At 34.8% G+C, this 11,763-nt stretch overlaps 3 protein-coding genes across 4 annotated transcripts; all 3 read right to left on the reverse strand.

Annotated features, from left to right (window-relative positions):
* Positions 1-810: 810 nt before the first annotated feature.
* On the reverse strand, positions 811-2,635 carry LOC103433615 (PHD finger-like domain-containing protein 5A). Of its 2 annotated transcripts, XM_029101265.2 has the most exons (3): positions 2,452-2,480; positions 1,870-1,949; positions 811-1,440 (listed from the first exon to the last, which is right to left on the reverse strand). In XM_029101265.2, the coding sequence occupies exon 3, from the start codon at positions 1,434-1,436 to the stop codon at positions 1,104-1,106; it is 333 nt and encodes a 110-aa protein (XP_028957098.1). In that variant the 5' UTR covers positions 1,437-1,440; positions 1,870-1,949; positions 2,452-2,480; the 3' UTR covers positions 811-1,103. The 2 variants fall into 2 exon arrangements, with proteins under 2 accessions (XP_028957098.1, XP_008370107.1); XM_008371885.4 differs by lacking the exons at positions 1,870-1,949; positions 2,452-2,480 and adding an exon at positions 2,499-2,635.
* Positions 2,636-4,824: 2,189 nt separating this feature from the next.
* LOC103433664 (putative receptor-like protein kinase At3g47110) lies at positions 4,825-10,884 on the reverse strand. Its single transcript, XM_017331982.3, has 3 exons — positions 10,560-10,884; positions 5,674-8,394; positions 4,825-5,481 (listed from the first exon to the last, which is right to left on the reverse strand). Exon 2 carries the CDS (start codon positions 8,385-8,387, stop codon positions 6,084-6,086), a length of 2,304 nt encoding a protein of 767 aa, XP_017187471.1. The 5' UTR covers positions 8,388-8,394; positions 10,560-10,884; the 3' UTR covers positions 4,825-5,481; positions 5,674-6,083.
* LOC108173219 (probable LRR receptor-like serine/threonine-protein kinase At3g47570) lies at positions 5,069-5,794 on the reverse strand. Its single transcript, XM_017331893.2, has 2 exons — positions 5,674-5,794; positions 5,069-5,481 (listed from the first exon to the last, which is right to left on the reverse strand). The coding sequence occupies exons 1-2, from the start codon at positions 5,792-5,794 to the stop codon at positions 5,069-5,071; spliced, it is 534 nt and encodes a 177-aa protein (XP_017187382.2).
* Positions 10,885-11,763: the final 879 nt, after the last annotated feature.

Here is an 11,763-nt window from a genome sequence, read left to right on the forward strand (position 1 = left end):
GTTCCAGTTGCTGGAAGTGATGATCCTTTAAGAGATGCTGGTGTTGCCAGTTGGCAGTTTTGACCAGCCAATGATTGTACTGGGGACTGCTACGTGGCATGGGACATAAAATTTGGTTGCTCTTATCGGACGGATCCCTTTTCACCTAATTCACCTAGTTTGAAATCTGGACCGTTGAAATTTGATTCAACCACTACAAACAAGAACCCCTTTAAAAATGATAATAAATATAACCGTTGGATCAAATTTCAACCGGATCCCTTTCTGTTCATATCACCTCAACAGGTCTCTCTCCTTTTTTTTTTTGTACATGAAGCGGGAAAGCCAATGAGGTTTGATGTCACAACCAACAATATAACTATTTCTTAATTATTTATCCTCCGTTCGTAAATTTATGGGTGCTTCAATTTGTCGTACACGCCATAATGATTTTTATTTTACCATAGACGTAATATATGTATACGTACATACTGAAATATATGGTTTTTCAATAACCTTATGGAGCTTGATCAAAATCTGAATGGTTGGTATCCAATCTGTATGGTTGGATCATCTACCAAAGGTGCACATCTGTAGAGCATAAGTTTCTAATCGCATTGTATACAGGTGTTTTTTCTTTTGACTACCCTAATCTACAGGAAAGGGATCGAATTCTGGAGCAAAAGGTCGGAAAAGACACGCTATCTGGCCAAAATCACTAAGCGGAATGAATTAAATTGAGATTTTGAAAGACCATTAACCAACAAGCAATCTTTAGCAGAATCCCTTCGCAACTTCAGTAGAAGATAAAAAGGAAATGACAAGTTGAGATAATGAACATAAAATCGCATATTTAAAATTGGATTAACAAAGCTCCAAGTATAATGAGGAGTTCAAACATCCATAGATGGATGCCACAGACTAACTACAAAGATTACGAGGGAGAATTACCAAATGAGAGTAGGTTGGAAACATATCGAACGACAAAATAGAAGAGTCAAGCATACGAGCAGGAATAAGCAAGCTTCCTAAGAAAAATACCTGATTGTAATATAGCCTAAGCCTCAATGATGAACACAACAAAATGATTTCCGGAAGCTAAACGAAACTTGACCTGCTAAAGATCATCTTTTCTTGAAACCATACTTTTTCCGTTCGTAGAACAGATCTGTTTTGGCACTTCCCAGATTCACAATTTTCGGACAGCCATCTCTATCTTTCTCCTGCTGAGTACACTCTTTGCAGTAATAAGCATCAGAAATTCCAACCCCTCCACAGATAACACACCTTCCCTGGAAAGATCCATAGTTGCACTCATCGCAAACCCGAACAAGCGTGCAAGGACGCACATAAGAGTCACAAATTACACACTTACCGTCGCACTTCTCACACAACCTTCCAATAGCTATTCCAGGTTGCTTCCGGCACATAATCAGGTCAGGATGATGCTTCGCCATGTTCCTGCAACAACAGGGTAAAGTAAGATACTGTCCAACAGAGAGAATAGAGCCAAATCGCAGTAGAAACAGAATCCAAACAATAAAAAACAGATAAAAGAGATAAAAGAGCAAATATAATCGAAGTTGGAACGAAGATAATTGAGTCCTTTGGAAAGAAACCCAAAAGGAAACTCTGACTCTGAGAATATATTGATAAAATCTGAATACATTCATAGCCTATTGATACTAGAGGACAGCAGCCTAGAATTCCCAATCCTTTTTTTCCTAAGAAATCCTTATTCTACTAGGAACTACGAAATTAAAATTTAATCCTATTCCTACTAAATAAATCATAATCCTATAAATAAAGACTCCACAGAACATAAAGGAAAACATGAAAAACTCCCAAATTAACTAGAACCCTAGCCAGCTACGTAGATAGCGGACTCACTTAGCTTTCGGGAGCCCCTCAGAATATGCTCTTGCATCTTCTACAAATTCAAAATTTCAAGACTAACCCAATTTGCAAATCTGCATAATTTAAACAATTTCATGCCAAATTGCAAGGTGCTTATATTCACAAATCACGAAACTGACGCCAAATCGATCAGCTATGAATATTTGCAAACTCTTTTACAACTATACACAAAAATAATAAAAGCGGTTTACTTTTGTAACACCAATTCATGAGGGGTAAGGACTAACAAAGAATGTAAATTCAAGAAAATGTGCAATTTCATCATCAATGAAAAGCAGTTCATTGGCCCATAAGTACAAAAACAGAAAACACCCACAAAAATCCAATTTTTTTTTAATTTCTAATTACTCGTTCAACTTCTGAGCGCTTGCGATATTGCCTAATTCCCATCACAGAAAACTAGTTGTGGGATTTAAAAAGGCTGTGTAAATAGATGAAACGATTCATGAATTGAACAGAAAAGGAACCCTAAAACGGCTAATCGAATGCGCATTCGGCTAGAAATTTAAATTTCAGATGGAAAAAATTCAAAATTAAGCAGCAGTTTCTACATACGCGAAAGCTAGAGAGGAAGAACGAGTAGCTAAAGGACCGATGCTTACCGAAGATAGCTGGGGAGGACTCGGACGAAGGGCTGCTACTGTATGAGAGATGAGAGCACAAATGACACAGAGAATCGAATAGGGCTAATGTTTTGTTTTCTTTTAAGTTTCAATTAAAAATTCATACAACAATTTCAGTTTTTTTTTCTTAGAGTAAATTGTACAAATGGTCCCTCAACTTTAATCAAATTGGAGCAATGGTCCCTCAACTAAAAATCCATTACCATTGGTCCCTCAACTTATCAAAATGTGTAGCTATAGTCATTTTCATCAATTTTGTCAAAATTTTGTCAAAATAAGCTATGTTGGAATGACCATTTATATAATTAGGGTCCCTTAACTCATCAAAGTGTATAATTATGGTTCTTTTCGTCAACTATGTCAAAAAATTTGTCAAAACGAGTTATATTGGAAGGACCATTGCTACAATTGAGTTAAAGTTAAAGGACCATTTCTCCACTTGAATTAAAGTTCAGGGATCAATGGTAATGAATTTTTAGTTGAGGGACCATAGCTGCACGTTTTGATAAGTTGAGGGACCAAAGGTAATGGATTTTTAGTTGATGGACCATTGCTCCAATTTGATTAAAGTTGAGGGACCATTTGTACAATTTCCTCTTTTTCTTATTTATTATTGGGTAGATGAATTTCACCTATCATGACTCTCACACTCGTTTTAATTTTGATAGTCAGATTAATGAATCAAACGAAAATAACTGACAAGATTTATCAAGTTGTGTGAAAATTAAAAAGTGTTTATGTATATAACTTCACTTTTATCAAAATGGCTTTATATAATTTAATAAAAAAAAACGCTTAATGAATTACTATAAATAATAACCAGCATATGGGCACACACAAAGTGTGAGAGAATTTTTTATTTTATTTTTGTTTTTGAAATAGAAGGAGAGAGGAAGATAGTGATAGAGAATGTGGGAGTAGAAAGTTTTAATTTTTTTTAATTTTTTTTAATTAGAGACATGTTAGGATTACATATATGTGAGGTTTTGAAAAGGAAAAAAAAACAAAATTTGGTTGTGTGAAATTACATTTCTGCCCCATATTTCTTATTCATGTTCTGTTTTAATTAGAGAGTTAAACTGGTAATTTCATACGGTTTTGATTGATAGTGAGTGTTTTATTAATTAGTAAAGATGACAATGAGTATTTTCTTAATTAGTAGAGATGACAAAAACAAGAGAGCGGTGGTGATAGTATTGTATATGAGTTTAGTTTGAGCGCGGTAACTATATCGTAAATAAGTTAAAGCTATTTCTTCATAAAATTTGTAATTGTCCTTATGATTAAAAAACGTTCATTAGATATTTTTGGGTAAAAATAAGTTGGTGAGGGATTTTTCATTAGTCTTATAATTTTTTATTTAGGAAAACTAATGAAAAGGGTTTGAAAACTTTGAGTTTTAACGATAAAGACAAAATAAAGGGTAAAGTGAACAGTATTAGGATTGACTTTTTAATGTAAAAATGTGGTTTTTCATTAAAGTGAACAGTACCGGGAGCTTTTCGTTAAAGTTCCCTTTTTTATTTTTGTGGTGGGAGGGTAAATTGACACGATTAAATAGGACTCAAAACTAAAGCGAAAGTGGTAAAAATAAAAAGAAGGTCAAAAGTTAAGCATAATTAGTAAAAGGTATAGTATGTGAAGCACATGTATAATTTTACTAACATAATAATTTGAAAATTTGAGCATTTTTTTTATTTTAATATTTATTTAATCGATAATATGTTAAAAATATGGGTAAAAATTTGTGTATTTTATATGTATTATTGAAAGACATGTGAAAATAATATATTTTAATCGTGAAAAAAATATGTATTGTACTTGGAGTTTTAAAAAACATACAATTTAACGAATCATTAATACGTGTATAGAAAACAAAACTTGCTAAAATACGTATGTGCATTATATTAAGGATATTATATGTAAATTTACTGTGACAATGCTAACTATTTTGAGAATTGTTATTGATACTCACGTTCTTTTCTAATAAAACATATGGTAAGAAATGTTAGCAATTTTCATTTTTAATTTATTGTTTTGTTTTATACAAAAACGATTTTATGGAGTGGAAAATCGATCCTAGAACTTCAACTACAACGAAAAAAATGCTCTAACTTGAGCGTCCCCTTCACTCCAAACCCTTTGTACTAAACCTTAATGTTAAGCTCTCACCATCACGTAACTTTCGGCTCTTACTATTCACCTCTCTCGCACTCCTAACACCATTTGCAAATTCTATCAAAGCTGTAGCAGTTTGTGACTACTTTTTGCAGAGTTAGCCATTCAACAAAGAGCATAAAAAAAATTATCCAACAAAAACCACTAATGATTAAAATTCTAAAAAGCACCACACATTAAAATTCGAAAGCTTCAAGTCATATAAGTAAAACACACCACAAACATCAACGAGACAAAATTCAAAGCGATAGCAAGAGAAAGAAAGCAAAAATAGAAAGAAAATTTTGGTGAGTAGAGAGTGGAAAATATTATTGATGAGTGATCATGTCCTTTCTCCTTTGGGCAGCATGCTTTGTCCTTTTCAAGTCTTCTTAAACTTTAAGGTACGAGTCTCTGATTGCGCTCATTTTTCTGACAACCACGTCCATCAGCATCCGCTCCCTTGGTGACATTGCACAACAAGAGAGTCCTATCTGCATCACTGAAACCAAGCATTCCTTTAATTTCATTGCTTTCACCGAGCCACCATTGTTACGTCTGGATGGAGTTTGTTCTCGCACTATGTCATTGTTGACATCACCATCTGTTTCGAGGTCGAGGATAATTGAATGGTCAACAACGTCCATGACATGGTCAGGCAAAGCCATGGGTACAAATTGGTAAATGCTTAGACCACCTTTAAACATGTCATTGGTAGGTCTTTTTCTTGTGAACATTTCCAGCAATAGTATCCCATAGCTGTAAACATCTCCAAGTATGGAAACTTGGCCTCCTGTGCCGTACTCTGCTAGGACATACAATATGTCGTATGCAATTGACTATTAGAACAATATCTTCTTTATATTTATATGCTACTTATTTTCCAAGAAAAAAAAGGGCAGTAATGTATTTTTCATCAATAGAGATTAATTAGTTGATCTTTAGTGATAATTTACTAAGAACATAAAAAGGAAGTTAGAATAATAGAAACTCATACCTGGAGGAATGTAGCCTATAGAACCCTTGAGCTGAGATGACATTGTTTGACTGAATGAGGGGTCATCTGATGTTTCAAAGAGGAACCTTGCTAAACCAAAATCCCCAACATGAGCTACCATATCTTCATCAAGAAGTACGTTGCTTGGCTTTAAATCACAATGAATAATGGTTGTTTCACAATGGTGGTGGAGATAATCTAACCAGAAGCAACATCAATGGCAATGTTCAATCTTTGCATAAAACTCATTCTTTTACTTGGAGATTCCTTCTCATATCTTGGATACAACATTGAGTCTAGACTTCTATTTGTCATGAACTCGAAAACTAGACTTTTGAAGTCCTTGCCCAGGTTATCAATGCTTGAGCATGCAGTCATGATCTTGAGAAGATTACGGTGCCTTATACTCCTTAAACTTTGCATTCATCCATGAAACTCTTGGAAGCTCCTTGTTGTTGAAGGTTTAATACCTTAACAGCAACTACTGTTCCATCACTAGGAATTACCCCTTTATAAACAGAACCAAAACTTCCCAAACCAATAAGATTATCCAGAGAGAACCCGTTAGTTGATTCAACAAGTTGTGAGTAATAGACACCTAATTTCCAATCCTTATAAGAACGTGAAGTTGCAAGTCTATCTCTTGACCTTTTTAGCTTTGAACAAGCACCAAAGAAGCAAGATAAAGCAATTATGATTCCAAGTACACAGGCTATGGGGATGACTACTTTTGGGGAATGTAATCCTCGAGATGAGTGGTGTTTTTTTGGGGGGCATGGAGGTAGATGTAATTGTGGGATGCCATCACAAAGCCTATGATTCCCAAGAACAGAGACACCACTTACATTTGCAAAAATACCTTCTTTAGGCAACTCGCCCTCAAAATCATTATATGAAAGATTGAGATACTTGAGAGCACCAAGCTTGCCTATGAATTCAGGAATTTGACCAGACAAGTTGTTGCTTGAAAGATCAAGTTTTTCCAAGGCTTTTAAATCTTTAAGAGATTGAGGAATTGTTCCTTGAAACTTATTACCTTGCAAATACAAGTGCTCCAAACTAGCACAACTGCCGAGGCTGCTCGGGATTTCACCAGATAAATTGTTTCTTAATACATTTAGCTCCATGAGATGCACTAAATCACCCACTTCAAAGGGCAGTGGACCAGTCAAATAATTGTCAGACAGGTCTAAAGAAATTGAAAGGGTTGAAAGCTTCATAAGCATTTTAGGTATGGTGCCCGTAAGGTTGTTATTTGAAAGGTCAAGATCCAATAGGTTTTGGCAGTTTCCAAGACTTGGAGGTATACTTCCCTCAAACCCGTTAGACTCCATGTAGAGGTTTAACAATGAAGTCATGTTACCAAGGGAAGATGGGATTGACCCAGAAAATTGGTTAACATCCAAATACAGTTGCTCTAACTTCTTTAGCTTCCCAATTTCATCAGGGACAATACCGCCCAAATGGTTATGTTCTAATGCTAGAAAGGTCAAGTTTATAAGATTTCCAATGCCGTTAGGGAGGCTTCCATGTATAACATTTCCCCCCAGACTAAGATAATGAAGTTGGGTCGAAAGGTTGGCTATGGATCCCGGAATTCCTCCACCAAAATTATTAAAGCCAAGACCCAAATGCTCCAAACTAGTGCAATTAGCCAAGAAACTGAGAAAATTCAAGTCACCAACCTTCCTTTTTCCTAGTTGATTGCCTTCAACGCTTAACTTAACTAAGCTTCGCAAGCTTCCTAGACTTTCACCAGGGAGTGTCCCAGTAAGCCAATTCATACCAAGATCAAGCAATTGAAATCTAGAAGCATTGGAAAATGATGCAGGAATATTTCCTCTGAATTTGTTCATAAAGCAGTAAAATCCTACGAGATTAGGAAGCATAGTGCCGAGATTTGGTGGTAGCTCTCCATGCAACTGGTTGACAGAAACACTGATATAACGTATGGAAGAAATATTATAGATTCTAGATGGAACCATACCAGACAGATTATTCTCTGAAACTATGAGGCTATCCAAGCCTGTTATATGCGCAAGCTCAGTGGGTATGCTTCCTTGCAAATTATTGTCGCCAAGATGAAGTCTAGTCAAAGAAGAAAAGTTTCCTATCCAACCTGGGATGGTTCCACTGAGATTGTTACTTGAAAGCCTCAGATGAGTTAAACGCAACAATGAAATGAGTTGGATTGGAATTGACCCAGTAATCCCATTGACTTCAAGATTAAGCATTCTTAGTTGTGCGCAGTGCGATATATTAGTTGGAATTTTCCCGCTGAAAGAATTGCTAGACAGGTTGAGGTATTGCAAGCTTCTTAGACGACCTATTTCTTGAGGAATTTCACCATGAAACATGTTTTTTCCCAGGTTGAGTCTAGTGATGTAAGTAAGATTTCCAATGGAAGGTGGTAGGGAGCCTACCAATTTTTGAGCTTCTAGGTTCAACGTCAAGACTCTTTTGGTGGAACGGTGACAAGAAACCCCAAACCAACTGCAGATATCGGTGGAATGATTCCATGAGCTCATGACATTGAGAGGATCTCCAGTTATTCTTTTCTTGAAATCAAGCAAAGCCAAGCGGTCAGATTCGTTTCCAAGCAGAGTAGGGCTGTGAAGTGCTGCAGATTCCGGACATGTGATCATCCATAAAAGAATGAAACCATGCAGGAATTTCAATAAAACAAGCTTTCCATTGGTACGTGAATGCTCCATGTTTGCTCTAAATTGCACAGAGAAAATTAATCAGAACCCTTTTTTTAATTGAGATAGCAGCTGTGTCGACCAAATAATAAAGCTCACGCCGTGTCTTATAACTAAGGAATAACATAAGAGTCAGATCTACATAGTTCACAAAAGATAATCATTTGAGAGAAAAAAGACATTGTTTTTTTTTTTCGAAACACGAGAAAAAAAAAAAGACTGTTTGGTACTAATGCACCCACTTTTTCTCCACAACTGTTTATATAGTCTCTTCAAAATGAAAAGTTATTCCCCATAACATACTTTGAGTTTTATAAAAAGACGTTTTGATGTAAGTGCTTCAATTTTAAATATTTTGAATCAAACATGTATACCTTTTAAAATTTTGATCAAACATTTTTCTACTAATTTTTAATTAAAAATTATGATTTTTATGAGATTTAATTTACCAATTAGTTCACAAATTAATATCACAAATCTCCTAAAACCACAACAAATATCCTATGTTATCTTATTATAATTCGTTTGAAAAGAATTTTTTTTAGCTCAACTAAACTTTTCTTTTTTGTTTTGTTTTTAATTCTCAAAATACATCAAATATCCTATTAACATACATTTATGAGATATAGCATGCACATATATTAAATATAACGTACCAATCATTTAGTACATTATTGGTACGTTATATAAATTTCATTCGGGTGCGTATTAGTATTTTGGTAAGTTATAAAATATTACTTTTGATACATTATGCAATTATTTATTTAGTACGCACCAAGTTATTAGTACTTTGTGTTATCCTTATTTGGTACGTACCAAGTTTTTGGTACGTTTTGTTATCCTTATTTTAATTATAAAAGAACTCTTATTTTTTTATTAGGTTAATCTCAATTTACTATCATGAAATTTCATGATTTTCAATATTTGGTACATAAAGTTTTTTTCATCTCAAAATCATAAGTCTTAATTTTGGGACAGTTTCGTACCTCTATTAAGTTGGTTATTAAGTCAGCCGTTAATTGATGACGTGCCGTCAATATGGATAATGACTAGACGCCATGTGTCAATATGGGCCCAAGTAAATATTAAGAACATAAAAAAAAAAAATTAAAATCAATTCATCAATGATTTTGTTTTCCAATTTACCTAAACGAACCAATTTTCCAAAATTTACACAAAACTCATCAAAATTGACCCCGTATTGCTTGGCAATACTCCGAATCAAATCAGATGCAGAGGCATCAGCCGCCAAGATCAAGTCGTGCTCAACGTCAACGAAATCGAGCACAACCTGCACATCCAGAGCTCCTTCAAAACCTTAAATCCCAACCAAATCAAATCACATTTCAACGCAATTGGAGTAATGATCTCTTAACTTTAACCCAATTGTAACAATGGTCTTTCGAACATAACTCATTTTGAAAAAATTCTAACAAAGTTGGAGAAAATGACTATAACTACACATTTTGATGAGTTGATGGACCCCAATTGTAACAATGGTCCTTCAAACATAACTTATTTTGACAAAATTCTAACAAAGTTGAAAAAAAAGACCATAACTATACATTTTGATGAGTTGAGGGACTAATGGTAATAGATTTTTAGTTGATGGACCATTGCTCCAATTTGATTAAAGTTGAGGGACCATTGCTACAATTTACTCATTAATTATATTTGTAGAACTCAATGAAGGAAAGAGCCGGATCCCTTCGACCAAATCCACCAAGTCCGGGGATCCAAGCCGTTGAAATTTGATCAAACGGTTATAGTTATTATACCTTTTAAAGGAGATCACTATTTATAGTCGTTGGATCAAATTTCCACGATCCGGATTCTCAAACTTGGTGGAATTGATGGAAGGGATCCGAGAGGATCCCTATCCCTCAATGAATACCTTTTATCTTAAACTTATATTTAATAATATCTATTTGATTTTTGGACTTCATTTTCTCAGAAAGAATCATATTTTGTTTATTTACTTACAAAATAGATTCATAAGGATCATATAAAGTTGAAGCTTAATGTATGAGAAGGAGAGAGGCAGATTACGTGCTGAATGGCATCATGAAAATCGTTCAAACAATATCGTGAAAGAGCACTCAACCTATGTTCAGAGGTTCTTCCAAATCATACATACTAAACAAAAATATCAAACAAAACAAAAACAAAACAAGCACTAATCACCTTTTTGTTTTTGTAACCTTTGGCCGCTACAGTAACGTTTGTGGGTGCCTATCCGTCACTAATCGCTTTACTCACCGTGCAGTTACGAATAAAGGGATGCTGACATAACTGTTGACTCCTTGTCTCGATTAATTGCAGTTCGTTACATACAGAAAAAAAGATTGAGAAATTTTGAAGGAGAAGAAAAGGCTTTGAAGGCAAAAGCTAGAAATGGAGTGTGGACTGTGAACTATCAACTAGAATGGGAAAGCAAAAGAATATGCTGAAACAGAGAAAGAGAGATGGGATTTAAATATGAGGGCAGAGTAAGGAGAGGAAGCAAAAGCAAGAGTTGTAATCGATGGTAATTAGTGGAGAGAAAATGTCATTGTTGGAGGCAAACCCACTCACATTTTCTCTTAATCTTTGTTGGCGGAAAACAATAATGTGTATGCATCATGGTATAGATTCAATCCCCACCGACCTCCTTCTCCGTCTAATATTTAACAATTTAACCCACTAACACTATCGTTTGTCTTATACAACAATATATATACACACACTAAAGGGGAGCGAATAAATTGATTGCGAATTCGTCATTCCTAAAATTCGAACCTAAGTCCTCTTGTAAGAAAAATATCAATGAACAGTGTTGCTATGTGACAAACATCTTTTCCTTTACCGCCGTGTCTTATACTTAAGGAAAAATGGAAGAGTTAGACCAACATATGTGCACAATATATGGGGTCTAGAGTGATAATAGGTGGAGACGAAAATGACATTGTTTGGTAATAATACACCAAATGCACTCACTTTTTCTTCGCTATTGTTTGTAGCCCTTTTAACACTATGGAGTTCTTGAGGGAGGGGCAAGTGGAAAGAGAATATGCAGAAAGAGAGAGAGAGAGAGAGATGTGGTAATCAATGGTAATTAGTGGAGAGAAAAATGTCATTGTTGGGGTCAAATGCACTCACATTTTCTCTTAATTTCATTGGCGGAAAGTAATAATACTTATACACCATGATGTGGATTTGATCTCCCCTCCCTCTAATATCGAACAATTTAACCCACTAAAACTATCGTTTCTCTAAAAACAAAAAAAAATTATACAACAATATATTAACACACTAGGAGGGGAGAATAATTTGTTGTAAACTTGTCATCCTTGAGATTCGAACTTAAGACTTCTCGTAAGAGAAATATAACTAAACAGTATTACTAAAT

The sequence above is a fragment of the Malus domestica genome, chromosome 04 (genome assembly GCF_042453785.1).
Source record: "Malus domestica chromosome 04, GDT2T_hap1".
In the NCBI taxonomy this organism is placed as follows: domain Eukaryota; kingdom Viridiplantae; phylum Streptophyta; class Magnoliopsida; order Rosales; family Rosaceae; genus Malus; species Malus domestica.

Excerpts from the sequence above, each read along its gene's own strand:
- LOC103433615 (XM_008371885.4), bottom strand. The coding sequence starts at position 1,436 with ATGGCGAAGCATCATCCTGACCTGATTATGTGCCGGAAGCAACCTGGA.
- LOC108173219 (XM_017331893.2), bottom strand. The coding sequence starts at position 5,794 with ATGGTAGCTCATGTTGGGGATTTTGGTTTAGCAAGGTTCCTCTTTGAA. Across the intron at positions 5,482-5,673 it reads TATAGGCTACATTCCTCCAG|AGTACGGCACAGGAGGCCAA; the intron begins GTATGAGTTTCT and ends ATGTCCTAGCAG.
- LOC103433664 (XM_017331982.3), bottom strand. The coding sequence starts at position 8,387 with ATGGAGCATTCACGTACCAATGGAAAGCTTGTTTTATTGAAATTCCTG.